This window comes from Vombatus ursinus, unplaced genomic scaffold (assembly GCF_900497805.2).
Source record: "Vombatus ursinus unplaced genomic scaffold, bare-nosed wombat genome assembly UNPS02005659.1, whole genome shotgun sequence".
Classification (NCBI taxonomy): Eukaryota; Metazoa; Chordata; class Mammalia; order Diprotodontia; family Vombatidae; genus Vombatus; species Vombatus ursinus.
Genome location: NW_020945437.1, coordinates 23,912,938 through 23,930,471, shown reverse-complemented (window position 1 = coordinate 23,930,471; position 17,534 = coordinate 23,912,938). Strand labels below are relative to the sequence as shown.

Sequence of the window (17,534 nt, the reverse complement as noted above, 5' to 3'; positions counted from 1 at the left end):
TTAAATCACCATATGAGTATTAGCTAATAGAAGTAAGTGACTTTCCCAGGGCCACATAATTGGTAAGTGGCAGAGACTGAATTGAAACACAAATTTCTCACCTACTACATCAGAGCTCTCATTCCCTTCTGGTCTTGGTTCAAACCTCTTTGTGTGTTCCCAGCCCAAACATCCCCCTCCCTATCCAGGAAAGATCTTACCCCATTTGTCTCCAACCAGGACAGGGCAGCCAGCATGTAATGTGTCTCCATCACCCTCACCACTCCTGTGAAGGTTCCACCAAAACAGGGCTGCATTCTGTAAAGAAAAGGGCACAGCCCCAGGGCAGAGTGACCTCCTATAGGCTCAGGCCTGTCCTTGCCCACATGCACATGCACACCAACAAGCAATTCCCCTTCCAGATGCATGCATAAACAAATACATTCCATGGCACAAACAAAAACACCAAACCAGAAATGCCCGTTGTTGAGAGTGAGGACTGTCTTTGGACTCTTTTTGTATTCTCAGCATTTAGCACAGTGTCTCACATATAGTAGGCACTTAATAAACGTTTATTAACTGACTGACTCCAGCCCTGAATACAAGGGCCCAGGGTTGGGGAACCTGCGGTCTTGAGGCCACATATGGCCTTCTAGGTCCTCAAGTGCGGCCCTTTGACTAAATTCAAATCCCCTGAGGGGATTTGTTCTGTGAAGTTTAAATTCAGTCAAAGGGCCGCACTTGAGGATCTAGAAGGCCACATGTGGTCTCAAGGCCGCAGGTTCCCTACCCCTAGTCTAGGTACTTAATAAGTGTATTGAAATGATTAATTTAATGGGATAATTTTAAAGCTAGAAGAGACTCTAAGAATCATTTGGTCAAACTCCATATTATTATAGATGAGGAAACTGAGATCCAGAAAAGTGACTTGTCCAAGGTCATACATATGAAAATAAGTGGCACACCAGCATTAGAACCCAGGTCCTCTATCTCCAGATTTCATGCTTTTCCCACCAAACTACAGTGAATTGAATCAAATGGAATTGAATCAAACTGAGGTGAATTGGACTGAATTAAATTGAATAAGAACAGAACTAGATGAGGCCCCAGGAGACACTGTGATATAATGGAAATAGCCCTGAGCTAGAAGATAGAAGAATTTTAGTACAGACTCTAATAACTTACTGTGTGACCTTGGGCCTGTCCCTATCCTTCTCTGGGCCTCCTATGAGCCTTGATAATAACAAATTACATTTATACACCACTTGGTAATTTGTCAGGAGTTTAGATAAGCAGTCTCTCACTTGAACTTCACAAACAATTCTCAGATAGAAGCAGAGAAGGGTTTATTTTAACCTCACTTTTTAGTGGAGGAATTTGAGGTCCAGGGAAAGGAAGGCACTTAGGACCACAGTGGAGAGAGATGCAGAGGCTTTCAAGACCATCTGGTCCAACTGGCTCATCTACAGACGCTGAAGCTGAGGCCCAGAAGGAGAAACGGCCTCACCAAAGCCACACAGCTAGTAAATACCAGAGTTGGGTTTCAAACGCACGTCTTCTGCCTTCTGTCTTGCCAGCAAGACCCTTTCTAGTCCTACAATAGGCCAGTTTTGCAATATTATGATAAGAAATGAGTGAGGATTTTGCCAACATGAAGATGAAGCAGCTTGTTATAACTTGTTACTCCTCCCTCTCAAGTCACGCTGCAAACATACTCGGGGGTCTCTTCCCAGGGTGACAGTGAGATGTGGGGCCTTCCTCTATAGACCCTAGAACCCCAGTCCTGTTGATTCAAGCCAATTAGGCCATACTTACCTTCACAACTGGGACACTGAAGTTGGCATAGATGAAGGCTGTAGATCCTCCAGCTTCCACCGAGCTCAGCTAAAAGGCAAAGGGATAGAAAAGTAGAGATGAGGAGGTCACCTGCTCTACTCCTTGGAACTTTGTGGTTCAACCACCTCTAGGCTCATCCTCACCTGACTCACCCTCTTCCTAACCCTGGAGAAAAATAAGTGACTCAAGAGAGGCAGGGCTGCTGTGACTTCTGGCTGCTCAGGCCCTGGGAGACCAGTCAACTCTGTACCTGATGTAAAGGTTCCAACTCTTACCCAAGGCATGAAGTTGTGCCACACACTGGCAGGAGTCCAAGGACCCATATTAATGGAGGTCACAGATCAGTGGAGGAAATGAAAGAGCAGTATTAAGGACGTGTGACTTCTTGGATATGGGACCCTCCTCCACCAGGGCCACTGCAACCTGTCGGTTCTTTATAGTCTTAGAAAGTTGCCTGAAGCTCAAATAGGGTGGTGATTTACCCATGTTTCTACAAGGAGTTAGGGTCAGGGGCAGGTTTTGAATTCAGTTCTTCCTGACCCCAAGCCTCTATCTACCATCCTACTAGGCTGAGTACCTCTCAATTCCCTTGTTCTTCTTTTTCCCTATCCCTCTTCTCCTCCCTCCCCCTCTCTCCTCTCATCTCTTCCTCCTCTTCTTCCTCCTCATATCTCTCTCTTTGTCTCTCCTTCTCCCTCTCCATCTCTCTCCCTCTTTGTCCCTATCTCTCCCTATTTTTCTCTTTCCCTTTCCCTTTCTGTTTCTGCCTGCACCCCCTTCTCTGTCTCTGCCTCTGACTCTGTCTCTGCCTCTGTCTCTGTCGCTGTCTCTCTCTTTCTCTCTCTCTCTCTCTGTCTCTCTCAAACACACACACACACACACACACACACACTTTTTTGTGTGCTAAAACACACCTTTCTGGATGTGGAAAGGAGGAGATTTTCAGATAACTTCTGATCATGCTCAGCCTAAATCAAGAATGGTTAAATAGTTGGCTCAGATACTTTACCAGGCACTGCCTACAGATGTTTCCTTCCCAGTTAGGTGACACAGTGGATAGAACCCTGGGCCTCAAATTAAGAAGACCTCAATTCAAATTTGGCCTCAGACACTAGCTGTGTGACCCTGGGCAAGTTATTGTAACTTGCTACTGTAACTTGCTACTGTAACTTGTTACTGTAACTGCTATCTGCCTCAGTCTCTTCAACATAAAATGGGGATAATAATAACACTTACCTCCCAGGGTTGTTGTGAGGATCATGAGATGAGATTTGTAATGCCCTTAGTATAGTGCCTGGCACATAGTAGGTGCTGGATAAATGTTTGTTCCCTTTCCTTCCACCTCAGGAATCATCCCTGGTCCTGCCTCCTGGAGAATTGGTAGGAAGTGGTCCCTGAGCAATTTCTATATTTGGAAGCACTAAGCCAGTTCCTGTGTGATGGAAAATCAGTCTGGGTAATAAATAGATATGTAGATGGGTGGATGGAAGAATGAATGGATAAATAGATAAATGTACAGGTAGGTAGGTAAGTAGGTAGGTAGGTAGAGAGATACAGAGAGTCAGACAAATAGACAAGCAAACTACCTACCCCCTTTGTCTGTGGTCTTGCCCCTACAGTGCTCAGTTCTATCCCTGCTACTCTAACTCAGCCCTACCCTGGGCTCCTGGCCCAAGCTCTATAAGCTTCATGGGATTCCATGCCCGCTTTGCTACACAAGTCATTGCCACATTGGAATGATTTTCCCACATTCCCTGTGGCATATACCTTATCCTGCTTTGATGTGTGTCATTTTCAGGTCCCATCTAGATGGTCAGAATGTATGGGTTTACATTCACACTTTTGTTGTTCAGTCATTTCTGACTCTCTGTGATCCCATTTGGGGTTTTCTTGGCAAAGTTCCTGGAGTAGTTTGCCATTTCCTTCTCCGGCTCATTTAACAGATGAGGAGCCAAGGCAAACAGGGTGAAGTGACTTACCCAGGGGACACACAGTTAGCATCTGAGGCCGGATTTGAACTCAAAAAGATGAGTCTTCCTGACTTCAGGCCCAGCACGCTATCCATTGTGCCACCTAGCTGCTCCATTCACACCTTTATATACCTTTACATCCCTTCTCTCTTGTTTCTCATGACAACCCTGAGAGGGATTCCAAAATCTCTCCTATACCCTTTTATTATTCTATTTTCATTTTTTTAAATCAGTAGTCATTTAATTATAAAATATAACCAATCTAGTAGGATGATCAGGGCTTTCTTAAGAGGCAGTGTCATGTAGAACTAGCAGCTTGGAGCTAGATGTGAGATCAAATTCAACCTTTAACACTTAATAGTTCTGGGACCTTAGGCAAGTAACTTACCTCTCTGAACCTCAGAATCCTCATTGGCAAACTGAAGTACTACTTACCTCATAGGGTTGTTGTAGAGGAAGTACCTTGCAAACCTTAAGGAGCCACATAACCAGGAATAGCTACTTGTTTAAATAAGCCACTATAGGGCCAGCTAGGTGGTACAGTGGATAGAGCACCGGCCCTGGAATCAGGAGAACCTGAGTTCAAATCCGGTCTCAGACACATAACACTCGCTGTGTGACTCTGGGCAAGTCACTTAACCCCAATTGCCTCACCAAAAAAAAGCAAAAAAAAAAAAGCCACTATATTTGGACTCAGTGCAATGATAGCATAACTTTTAAAATTCCTTAATCTACATAATACCATAAGCCTTCCTTTTAAATATAAATTTTATACTTACACATAATTTATAATAATACATTTATTAAGCTATTATTTGACTATCACAGACAATTACAAATGTTCAAATATATAAACAAGATAAGAAGAAAAGAAAATAAGAAAAATGAGGATGTAAGATGAAACCCCCAAGAAGACTGTAAGTGATTTCTATACATGTCTGAAATTTCACTGTAGGTTCTGGAAGGGAAGAAAGGAACGGAATTAAACATTGATAATAGCACCTACTATATGCTAGCCACTCTGCTAAATGCTGTAAACATATCTTATTTAAGACTTAGCTATTCTTAGTAATACAATGATCCAAGATAATTTCAAAGAACTTGATGATGAAAAATGCTATCCACCTCCAGAGAAAGAACCGGTGAAGTCTAAACACAGAAAGAAGCATATTTTTTTTTTTTTTACTTTCTTTTCTTTTTTTTTTTCGGTGTTTGTTTTCGTTTGTAACTTGGCTAATATGGAAATGTTTCACATGACTGCACAGGTATAATCTATATCATATTGCTTATCTTCTCAAAGAGGGGGGAAGGAAGAAAGGGAGGGAGGAAGGAAGGAAGGAATTTGGAACTCAAAAATTATAAAAAATAAGTGTTAAAAATTGTTTTACATGTAACTGAAAGTAAAATAAAAACATTCTTTAAAAAAAATCAAATATCTCATTTAATAATAACATCTTGCATTTATATAGCACTTACTAAGTGCCAGGCACTACACTAAGTGCTTTGCAAATATTATCTTATTTGATCCTCACAACAACCCTGGGAGATAGATACTATTATTATCCCCATTTTACAATTGGGAAAACTGAGGCAGACAGAGGTTAAGTGACTTGCCCAGGGTCACACAACTAGTAAGTGTCTGAGGCCAAATCTGAACTCAGATCTTTCTGACTCCAAGCCTGGCATTCTATCCATTGCTCCACCTAGCTACCTCTGGAACTGAAATCATTTCCTATCTTTGAGCCTCAGTTTCCTCCTCTGTAAAATGGGACTAATAATCCTGGCAGACACTACTTCCTTCACAGGGTGTCTGTGAGGAAGGTACTTCATAAGCCATAAAATGAGAGGCAAAATGATATAGTAGAAATATCACCGCACATCAAGAAGACATTGATGCAGACCTAGCTCTGACACTGACTAGATGGGTGACCATGGGCAAATGACTTCCCTCTTTAAGCTTTGGTTTCTTACGCTGTAAATCAGGGATGTTAAAGTGGTCAAGACTTATCCCACAATCATCTTATGACTTAGGTGCTCTCTAAACCTCAAAGCACTAGGAGCCAACGAATGACCCGGGAAAGTCTGGGCTTTACCCCAGGCAGGACAGCAGAATTTAGAGAGCACTTGCAGCCATCGTTCAGCAACCCAGAAGTTCTTCCCCTGTCTGATCCAATCTGTTCCACTCTACTCTATGGGCTCCCATCCCCCAATACCCGAATTTGTCTTAAAAAGCTGATTTCAGGGAGATTTTCATGCTACTCTCCCAGGGCATGAAAATTGCTAGTCCTGGCTCTGAATGGGAATGAGTATGATGAGTGGCTGGATACTATCAAATGCTGTACTCTACAAGTACAATAATCAACAAATGTTCTATTAGAAGAAGCCTCTGATTCCTCCACACTTACATAGATCATGAAGGTTGCAACCCGGTTCCCAGAGTTCATTCGGTACAGAGGGCTACTTGGTGACTGCAATGAAAGAGTCAAAGACAGCAGAAAATAATGCAGACAATGATAATTCACCAGACCTACAGGAAGATGAAAATGTAAAGCACAGGGCCAACACCGAGGGGTATAACTGCCCCTTCTCAGCTTAGAGAGCTCTTAGCTAATCTTCCCTTAGCAAGTTCTCTCAACAAATGCTCTGGAAGGAATTCAGATGAATTTACATGCCTAGAAGACAACCAGGTTTGAATCCTGGCTCTGCCACTGTTTCCTGTGTGACCCTGAGCGAGACTGGACAGCCACTTGTTGAGGATTGTTGTAGAGTGGATTTCTTTGCGGGAACAGATTAGATTAGATGGCCTCTGAGGTCCCTCCTGACTCTGAAAGTTCTAAGATTCTGTATTTCTGAGCCTTGGGTTCTAGGCCAGGCTGTGCCACTGACCCACTTTTCTGTGGGTCTCCATTTTCTCCTCTCTGACATAAGAGGGCTAGGCTAAGTGGCCTCTCTCGGGGCCCTTCCCAGTTCTGATCTCTTTTTTCTTCTATGGTTCTTTCCAGTTCTGACTTTCTATGGTTCTATATATTGCCTTAAGATTTCATTATTTCCTGTGTGAATGAGCTCTGCAGCTTGAAATATTTCAGGAAAACACACCCTCCCCTCTGTTTCCCTCCAAAGAGTGGGAGTCCCATCGCCCCTGCTACTTACCGTTGCATGGTCAAAGTGAGGCTCATAGTGTCCTCCAATTCCATAGTTCACCACCTGGAGGTGCTCAGCATAGGGGGGCTGTACATTGAGGCCCGTGAGGGCTGCAATGCGGCGGTCTAGGGATACCAACATCGGGTCCACAGTGTCCTTCAGCCAGGCACTGAAACACACAGCACATTGACCCATCAGGAATCCCAGGCCCTTCTATGCAGTGAGCTCCCTGCAGGCAGGCCCCACTAACCAAAGAGACTTCACTCTCAGTTAATAATCTCTTCTCACTCTTTCCCTATAACCATTTCCCTAGTTTCATAAGCAAAAGGTGCTGGGTAATCCTCACTCATTCCTTTAATGCTCTCCCTCCTCACTTCTGCCTTGTGGAATCCCTGGTTTCCTTCCTGGTAGCCTCTCCTCCCATGTGAGGACTTTCAGGATCCTGCTGAGCTGCTACTACCTGCCCCTCCAAGCTATCAACTTTCTATGTGTTCTATACATACTTATACATAGTATATTTATATATATATATATCCTGTATACATACTTGTAATCTCCCCCATTAAAATGTAAATCTCTTAGGGGGGAACAACTGTTTCATATTTTTCTTCATATCCCCAGGACTAACACAGTGACTGGCACACAGTAGGCACCTTAATATATGCCTGTTGATCTACGGATCGAGGAAGGCCTTCCTTTCAGGGGAAAGGGCACTGAGCCAGGGAGTCAAGAGGCCTGGGTTTGAGGCCTTGTCTTCTCTCTTTGTATTTGTGTGACATTAGCCATGTCACCTTTCTCTCTCTGATCTTCAGTTCCCTCCTCTGGAAAGTGAAGGGTCTTGACTAGATGGATGGTTTCTACGGTCCTTCCTGGAACTGACATTCTTTTCGATGATCTAAAATTAAGTGTTCTAAGGCTATGTCCCAGCTCTGTGTTCCTTTTCTCTGCTGCTACTGGTAAGGGCAGTATGGCAGAGTCATAATTAGGAATTTTGGCATCTGGGGCAGACTCGGTTGGAGGAGATGGAGTCTAAGGTATGATCATGCCCATGTATGTTGAGATAAAGGTCAGGGGATGGGAGGAGGAACTTTGTAGAACTTTAAGGCCAGGGTGTTTAAAGGGAGAGGAAATGGAGTGAAGAAGAAGATTGTGAGCCAGGTACTGAACATACTGGGGATCAGGAAGAGGAATTTGGATGTCCCAAGATGACAGCAACAAGGATCTGGGCTAGATAGGGTGAACTTTAAAGCAAGTGTTCTTCATCTTTTTGTGGCACCTTTGGCACTCTGGAGAATTAGCCTGTGGACCTCTTCACAGAATCAATATTTTTGTTGCCTACATTCATAACTGACACCAATGCTAATTTTGGTTAAGAGGTTAGTGAAAATAAAAATGTTATTTCTACCCTCCTCTCCCTCCGCCCCCCCCCAAAGAACATGAACCTCCTAAAATCTGTCTACTGCCCTGAGGTGGAAAATTCCTGCTTTAAAAGAAGAGAGATGTGTGTGAGAATCAAATGAGATGATGGATTTTAAGGTGAAGAAACAGTCTTAAAGAGGAAAAGTGATAGCCCAAGAATTCTGGGCAGCACTAGGGATGAGGTGAGGGGAGGTAGAGAAGAGGTAAGGGCCACTTGCATTGGGAAGATGAGAAGAATGAGTATCTCATGGCAGCCCAAGCCCCAACCCCTATGAGCTCCTCTCCATGCCCAGAGGTAGGTATTTGGACTCCTTGCCTGAATGTCTACAAAGTCATCCAGAGAATGAATCAAGAGAAGGGAATGGAACCTCAAAAAGGTAAATTACAAATGAATGACCTGGCCTGTGTAGGGCCCCCCAGGTGTGCTTGAAAGGACCAGCTGTCTCCTTTTCCCCTCCACCCATAGACCAAAATTTGAAAAGAGAGAATCAACTAAAAAACTAGTTGAAACAATTAACAACTTCAGCAAATTTGCAGTATATAAAATAAATCCACAAAGTGATCAGCATTTCTATATACTACCCACAAAACCCAGTATGAAGAGATAGAAAGAGAAATTCCATTTAAAATAACTGCATACAATATAAAATACTAGAGAGTATATCTGCCAAGACAAACCCATGGATCATATGAACACAATTACAAAACACTTTTCACACAATTAAGACAGATCTAAACAACTGGAGAAATATTAGTTGCTTACAGGTAGGCTGATGTAATATAATAAAAATGACAATTCTATCTAAATTAATTTACTTATTTAGTGCCATACCAATCAAACTACCAAAAAATTAATTTGTAGAGCTAGGAAAAATAGTAACAAAATTTATCTGGAAGAACAAAAGATCAAGAATATTAACGGAATCGATGAAAAAAAGATGTTAACCAAGGTGGGCTAGCAGTTCCAGATTTCAAACTATATTACAAAGTAGTAATCATCAAAACAATCTGGAACTAGAAGAAAGAGAGTGGTGGATCAGTGGAATAGACTAGGTATACACAGTAGTAAGTGACCATAGTGATCTAGTATTTGACAAACCCAAAGATACAAACTTTGGGGGTAAGAACTCAACATTTGACAAAAATTGCTTGGAAAACTAGAAAGCAGTTTGATAAAAACTAGGCATAGACCAACATCTAATACCAAAAATGAAGATGAGGTCAAAATGGATAAATGATTTAGATATAAAGGGTGATATCATAAGCAAATTAGGAGAGCATGGGGAAATGTACCTGTCAGATCTATGGATAAAAAAAGTTTACGACCAAATAAGAAACAGATTATAAAAAGTAAAAAAGATAATTTTGATTACATGAAATTAAAAAGTTTTTGCATAAACAAAATTAATGCAGCCACAATTAGAAGGAAAACAAGAAAGTGAGAGGAGATTTTAAAGTAAATTTCTCTCAAAAAGGCCTCATTTCTCAAATATATGAGAAACTGATCCAAATTTATAAAAATAAGAGCCATTCTCCATTGATAAATGATGAAAGATATGAACAGGCAGTTTTTAGGAGAAGAAATCAAAGCTATCAATAGTCATATGAAAAAAATGTTCTAAATCACTACCAATTAGAGAAATGCAAATTAAAACAACTCTGAGATACCACCTCACACCTATCAGATTGGTTAACATGACAGAAAAGGAAAATGACAAATGTTGGAAGGGATGAGGGAAAATTGGGACACTTTATAATATACTATTGATGGAGTTTTGAACTGATCTAACCATTCTGTAGAGCAATTTGGAACTATGCCCAAAGGGTATAAAGCTGCATACCCTTTGACCCAGCAATACTACTACTAAATCTGTATTCCAAGAAATCAAAGAAAATATAAAAGTCCCTATTTATACAAAAATATTTATAGCAACTGTTTTGTGGTGGCAAAGAATTGACAATGGAGGGGTTGACCATCAATTGAGGAATGACTGAACAAGCTGCAGTATATGACAGTGATGCAATACTATTATGCTATAAGAAATGATGAGCAGGATGCTTTCAGAAAGACCTTGGAAGACTCACATGAACATCATGATGCAAAGTGAAGTGAGAAGAACTAGGAGAATATTGTACATAGCAACAGCAATATTGTGAGGATGATCAACTATGAAAGATTTAGCTATTCTGATCAAGACAATGATCCAAGACAATACCAAAGGGCCCATGATGAAAAATGCTATCTACCTCCAGAGAGAGAACTGATGAGCTCTGAGTGCAGATTATAGCATAATTTTTTAAACTCCCTATATTTTCATTGTTTTATTTTGTTTGTGTTTTCTTTTACAACATGGCTAATATGGAAATATATTTTGCATGACCTGACATGTATAATTGAAATCAAATTGCTTGCCTTTTCAAGAAGGGGGCAAGGGAAGAAGGCAGGGAAAGAATTTGGAACTCAAAAGATTGTTAAATTTTTTTATTTAGCAAAATAAATAAAAGTAATTTTAAGAAAAACCACTGGACTGCCCTGAAAAGATATTGATTTTTCCTGACCCAAAGGGACACAGAGGCTAGACCATGTGAATTCTTAGACATGAGGGGATTAGGCTCAAGATTCCCAAACTCTATGCCGTTCACTGAGCTCACAAAGGTGCAGGATATTTAATTTTTTTTAACCTAACCATTTCATAAATAGAACTGTTAGATATTTCTTTTAACCTAGGTGCCACCATGAAAAAAGCATGTCTTAATAAAGGCACTAAGGGTACCTTGAAAGGAGAAAGTTTGGGAACTTCTGGATTAGACTCAATAACCATTAAAGTCTCTTCTATAATATGATCTATGATCTAGGAGTCCTACTGACCACTTACTATCTGTGTGATCATGGGCAAGTCATTTCATGTCTCTGTGCCTCAGTTTCCTCTTCTGTAAAATGGGAGATAATTTCCAGAGCATCTACCTCACAGGGCTTTTGTGAAGATTAAGTGAACCAATGTATACAAACTGCATCTTAATATGCTAAAGAAATTTGGCATTATTTTCATCAATCCCAGAGCTCCCTGACCACCAGGCTGGCTCACAAGAGGGTGTTTCAAAGGGATGGAAGACCCCCCAGGGGCAGACCTGGACCACATCAAGCTCCCTTACCTCTTGCTGATGCGATATTCCACCTGTTGCTGCTTCTCCCCGGAGGCCACCACCGACCGCTGCAGCTGACATGGAGAAGAAGGGGGAAAGCAGGAAGAGGAAGTCACCATGCAAAGGGAAGCTGCCCACGTGCCTCTGGAGACATGCATATATCACAGAATCACAGAGGCAGGCATGGTAGAGTGGTCAGGAGAGACCTGGGTTCAAATTCCAGTCCCCACATTACTGGTAGGCGTGAACCCCAACCAAGTCATTGATCACTCTGAGCCTCATCTGTCAAATGGGGATAATAATCCTGGAACTACCATTTAGAGGAGACAGTTTTGTAAACTGCAAAACACTATAGAAATGAAAGGTGCTATTCTTATTGCCAGAGCTACCTCAACAAGTCAATTTTCTCCAGGCCTCAGTTTCCTCCTCTGTACGATAAGGCAGTTGGCCTGAGATGCTCTTGAAGGTTCCTTTTAGCTCCAAAGCCTATGACATTTCAACTCAATTCAAGAAGCACCTATGAAGCCCCTACTATGTGCCAGGCACTAAATAAAGTGCTAGGAATAAGACCAAAAACAATTATTCCTGCCCTCAAGGAGCTTACATTCTAACAGAGAAACAACATTCCACAAATAAGTCAGTACTAAGTATATACAAAGTAAACACAATGCAATTTTGGTCAGATTTGATGGGTTCATATACACGGGCCTATAGTGTCTCATTTTCTCTCTTCTTGGGTGGTTTATGTGTTTAATATTAATATAGCTTCAAAATGTTTCTCAAAGTGACCTCTGACCCTCAGCATCAATTTTAAAATGCCAAGGAAGCCAATCCTTATGAGATCATTTAATGAATGCTTCTCTCTTTCCAGCTTAAAGCACTTTCAAGACTGGTTTTCATTTCTTAGGTTCCCTTCAAATTAAGAGCTGATCATTATCTCCAAACCCTCCCATTTAGGATGCCCTGGATACTGCACTTCCCTGCCCATATCTGCTGACTCACCACCAGTAACACCATTTCTCATCCCATTCCCATAACACCTAGCAGCAAATGGTGTTTACTTAGCACAGTGCTAAGCACATGGTAGAGAGTCAGCAATGCGGAGCAGTTGAGAGAACACTAGATATGAAGTCCAAAGACCTGGGCTCCCATCTTGGCTCTGCCAATAGTAAGCTGAATGAATCTGGGCAAGTCATGTTGCCTCCGTGACCTCAGTTTTTTCATCTGTAAAATGGGAACAATAATCCAACTCAAGAAACTTCTTAAAAAATGTATTCAATACTAACTATGTGCAAAGCCTGGTACTAGATAATAGGGACATGGAGATTAAAAAAAAAAGACACAATTCCCATCCTCAATAAATCAGCAAGCATTTATTAAACCTTCATTATGTGCTAGGCACTGGAGATACAAAGATTAAAAATGAAACAGTCCCTGGACACTGCCTCCCCCCTCCCCCAATCCCACCCCTGTAAAAGGGAACCCAGAATCCCTGCCCCACTCAGACACTCAGGCCTCCTTTCCCCTTCTCAATAGTGCTGGGCTAGTCCACCTCTAGGCCCTTGCCTCACAGAGTTGACATGGCTGCTTGACATGATCAAGGCATCATCATCTCTAATCACTCTAGGAAGCTGGAAGAACACAGCCCTGCCATTGACTACCAGACGTTCTACTATGCCTACCAGTCCACTAGGGCCTCACTGCCAGCCCTGCCTCTACACTCTCTAGAACTCTTGAGACTTCTGGATCTTTCCATTGCCCCTAAAGTTGAATTTTCTTATATGTATTGTGTTCCCTAATTCGAATGTGAGTTCCTTCAGAGCAGAGACTTTGTTATATATTTGTATCCCTAGTGGTTGGCATATAGTAAGTGCTTAATAAATATTCATTCATTCATTCATTCATTCATTCATTCATTCATTCATTCATATATTCATGGATAATACAGTCTACCAGGGGAAACAAGAAGCTCAAAATCCAGGAGAGGAGTGATATGCATGCAAATAACTATAATACCAGTTAGAAAATGAATAAATCTATAGGAGAGGTTGGAGTAGTTTGACAGATCTGGGGAGAGGAATCATTAATGGCTGAGGGGTGGGGATGGTTGACAATGAACTCTACATGCAGGAGGTGGTACCTGAGCTGAGCCTTGAAGAAGGAAAAGAATGTCAATAGGTGGAGATGGGGGTGGTATTTCCCTAATAGACCAAAAGCTCCATGAGGGCAGGGACCATGTCTTATCTAGACTTTGTATCTCTCTAGGCATAAGTATAGGACTCTGCACACAGTATGCATTTGTTTCTTGAATGTAATTATGAAATTGTAATGACCAAGCTTGTCCCTGTAGAAGAAATGAGGAAAAAGTTCTTTCCTCCCTCACTGCAGAGGTGGGCGACTCCAGGTTATGGAATCCTGCACATGCTGTCAGATCCAGAGGATGGATTGCTTAGTTTTGCTGAGCAATTTTTTTCTTTTTTTTTTCTTTTTCTTTTTTTGTTACAAGCAATGGCTCTCTGGGTGGAGGAAGGGAAAGGATATATGGATGCATATATTTTTTCTTTTTTTATTATGAACTTAATTTTCAATAAAAACATTTTAATATACAAAAAAGAATAAGAAAGTGGCTTTTATTAGAAACTGAATCTCTATTATGCAGCTTGTTTTTTAAGAAATATATATATAATAGGTTATATATTTATAATTATATCATCTATTTATTCCATCTTATAATTATATATAATATGTCATGTGGATTATAATAGGTGGTGCAGTAGGTACAGCACCAGCTCAGAGTTAGGAAGACTTGAGTTCAAATCTAGCCTCAGACACTAGCTGTGACCCTGGGCAAGTCACTTAACCTCTGTTTCCTCATCTGTAAAACAGGGACAATAAGAACACCTACCTCCTAGAGTTGTTGCAAGAATCAATTGAGATAATATTTGTAAGGTGCTTAGCACAGTGCCTGGCACATAGTAGGTGCTCTATAAATGTTAGCTATACCCAAGTATGTGTGTGTATCCAGATATACATATATGCATGAGTATTTATACATATATAAGCTATATTTCACATTCACAGAATTTCAATGAGAAGGGACCTCAGAAGTCATCTAGTCCAATGGATACCTGAAATAGCATTCTTGCTACAATGTACTGACATATGGTCATCCATCCTTTCTTTGGATGACCTCTTCGGAAGGACATCTCACTATCTCTGGAGCAGTCCATCTCTCATTGAGACAGCTCGAGTTGTTAGGAAGTTTTTCCTGATAACAAGCTTACATTCGTGTCTTCATCTTGGTACCGTCCCCCAGGTACTCCCCATCCTGCCCTCTGGGGCTGAGAAGGACTAAACCATTCCCTCTTCCAATGTGATAACCTTCAAATACTTGAAGATCTTTATCACATGGCCCTCCCCCACCCCTCCCCCATCCCCCACCCTCTCCCACCACTCACCTAGCCTTCTCTTCTCTAGGTTAATCACCCGCAGTTCCTTCAATTGATCCTGCTATGGGATGAACCCAAAGCCCTTTGCCATTCTGGACGCCCTCCCCTGGACATCTCCATTATCAACGTCCTTCCTCCACCGTGGCTCTCTAAGCTCAAGCTATTCCTTCCCTAAGCCCCAAGCCTGTGCTCCTGCCAAGCACAGGGGACACTCACCCAGGGTGCTGCAAACCCCCTAATCTTCTGGGCCTCAGAGTCACTGACAAAGTCGTGGTAGAGGACAATGTAGGGCTCCAGGTGGAGGACCTCCTTCCGCACAGGCTGGAGCAGCAGATAGGGGCTGGCGTTGGTCTCGTAGGCACAGTAGAGGCTTGGGATCTGGTAGTGGGTGGGCTGGAAGGGAAAGAAGGGGACCAGTGTGAGAGAAGAAGGGGCCCAGGAACAAGACCTGCACCATCAAGAGTGTAAGGCCTCTGAAAACTGGGATGTGGAGCCTCAGTCTGCACTGACCGGCTCTGCCCCTACACCATTAGGCCTTCTCCGTTCATCCTGAGTCCCGCTTCCCTTTCCAGGACTTGGTCACAAAATCATGGAACACTAGAAATGGAAAGAATCTCATACACCAGTCTACTTCTATCCCTGCCATTGTTAGTGCCTTCCCTCTGGAATTACCTCCCATTTACACTTTATACATCTTCCTGTACATAGTTGCTTGCAGGCTGTCTGCCCCATTAGAATGGGAGCTCTATGAGGGCAAAGACTGTTTTTGCTTTTCTTTGTATCCCTCGCACTTAGCATAGTGCCTGGCACATAGTAGGTGCTTAATAAATGCTTGATGACTGACTGACTGACTAAGCAGAAATTTCCTCTATATCATCACCAAAAAGTAGTCATTAAACCTCTTCTTAAAGACCTCTAGCGACTTGCTACTGCCTTGCTACCCAACAATAGAATATAAGCTCCTTGGGAGCAGGGACTGGATTTTTGTTTGTTTTGTCTCTGTCTGTAGTGCCTAGCTAGGGCCTTACGTATGCTTAATAAATGTTTGTTAAATTGACTTAGATTGGAACAGGCTGTCTCAGGCGGTAATCTCTTGTTCGGATATAACAGGTAAGCAGATAAGTATATACATATACATAGATATATGTATATATGGATGTGTGTGTATACACACACATACACACACACACACACACACCATAATTTGGGGAGACATGAGCGCTAATAATGAAGGGAATTAGGAAGGATTTCTAATAGGATAAGGCAGATCAGCCTGAGCCTTGTGGACATTCTTCAATTTGTCAGTCTCCTTTTTATTATAGGAAACACAGGACCAAAGATGATAATCCCTTGTCTTCCCATGGATATGCTTCTCTTTACGCTACCTAAGATCTCTTTAGCTTTTTTTTAGCTGCTATGTTACACCATTGGCTTGTATCATTTCATTTCTCTGTCTTGTCTCTTGTGCCGGCTGCGCCGTGCACTCTCCTCCTATAAGGAGCAGGCTGCCAGAGTCATACTTACCCGTCTTCGGGTACTACCCGGATAAACACACAGAGACGAGACGACCAGGAGGTGCCAACACCTGAGCTTTATTCAGAGGCCATCACAGCAAGGCCAAGCAGGAAGGCCATAGCAAGAGAGCAGGAGCAAAGAGAGCGATCGTTCCTTAAGTACCTACTTAGCCCCTCCTCCTCAGCCCGCCTACTAGTCAATGATTGTAGGGTCAGATACCGGAAGGGGATGTCTGAGTTTAGCGCACCAAGGGAGAGGAAGTGACGCAGGAGGCTAGGACCAGATACAGGAAGGAGGCGTCTGGGGTCAGTGCTACACAAAGGGAAGGTACGTGACCCAGGAAGTCAGGAAGGACACAGGAAGGAGGCGTCTGGGGTTGACGTTGCACTTAGGGAGGGGACTAAGCAAAGGGAACTCGTCCTCTGCCGTCCCACTCCCACGTGGCACAGCCCCCTGCCTCAGGAGCGGGAGCTCCAGCTACTTCCTTGAATTCTGTTCCTTCCCCAGCTTCATAGCACTGCCCACTGCCTCAGGAGCGTGAGCTCCAGTTACTTCTCCATATCCAGCCCATCCCAGTTCACCACAACTCCGCCTACCACAGCCCCTGCCTCGGGAGCGTGAGCTCCGGTTACTTCCTAATACCCAGTTCCTACCCCATCTTGCCACAACCTCCACTTGGCAGTAGTCAACATCAGACAGTCCCTCACAGTCTCTGCTTTTACTTTTTTGAACAGAAGTTCATCTGGAATCCTGTAGCCTCCCATTTCCATTCTGAGGAGGGGTACCTGGGAACCCAAGGTCTGGCACAGTCCCTCGTAGGTGTCCCTAGTCTGTAGGTGGGGGACATTAGGTCTCTTGATGGTCACCTCAGGTCCTGTCATATTGGATTTCTCTGCCAACAGCCTTTCATATTTCAGGATGTTCCTGGCCATCCTCTTGTTATTTGGATCTGAAAGAAGCCATTACAGCAAATTATAATAGCCATCACTGCCATTTCTATAGTGCTTTAAGGTTTTTCAAGGGGCTCTATCTCAATCTATCTATCTATCTATCTATCTATCTATCTATCTATCTATCTATC

General features: G+C 42.5%; 1 protein-coding gene across 1 annotated transcript in view; it reads right to left on the bottom strand.

The window, feature by feature from the left end:
• The window catches only part of P4HA3 (prolyl 4-hydroxylase subunit alpha 3), a 52,500-nt gene that overhangs the window by 2,410 nt on the left and 32,556 nt on the right, over positions 1–17,534 (bottom strand). Inside the window, exons 6-12 of the mRNA XM_027848296.1 lie at positions 17,239–17,402; positions 15,155–15,331; positions 11,499–11,563; positions 6,936–7,095; positions 6,191–6,253; positions 1,795–1,863; positions 201–297 (exon numbers count right to left, since the gene is read on the bottom strand). Of these exons, the coding sequence (XP_027704097.1) occupies positions 201–297; positions 1,795–1,863; positions 6,191–6,253; positions 6,936–7,095; positions 11,499–11,563; positions 15,155–15,331; positions 17,239–17,402 (795 nt within the window). The remainder of the gene's footprint in view (positions 1–200; positions 298–1,794; positions 1,864–6,190; positions 6,254–6,935; positions 7,096–11,498; positions 11,564–15,154; positions 15,332–17,238; positions 17,403–17,534) is intronic.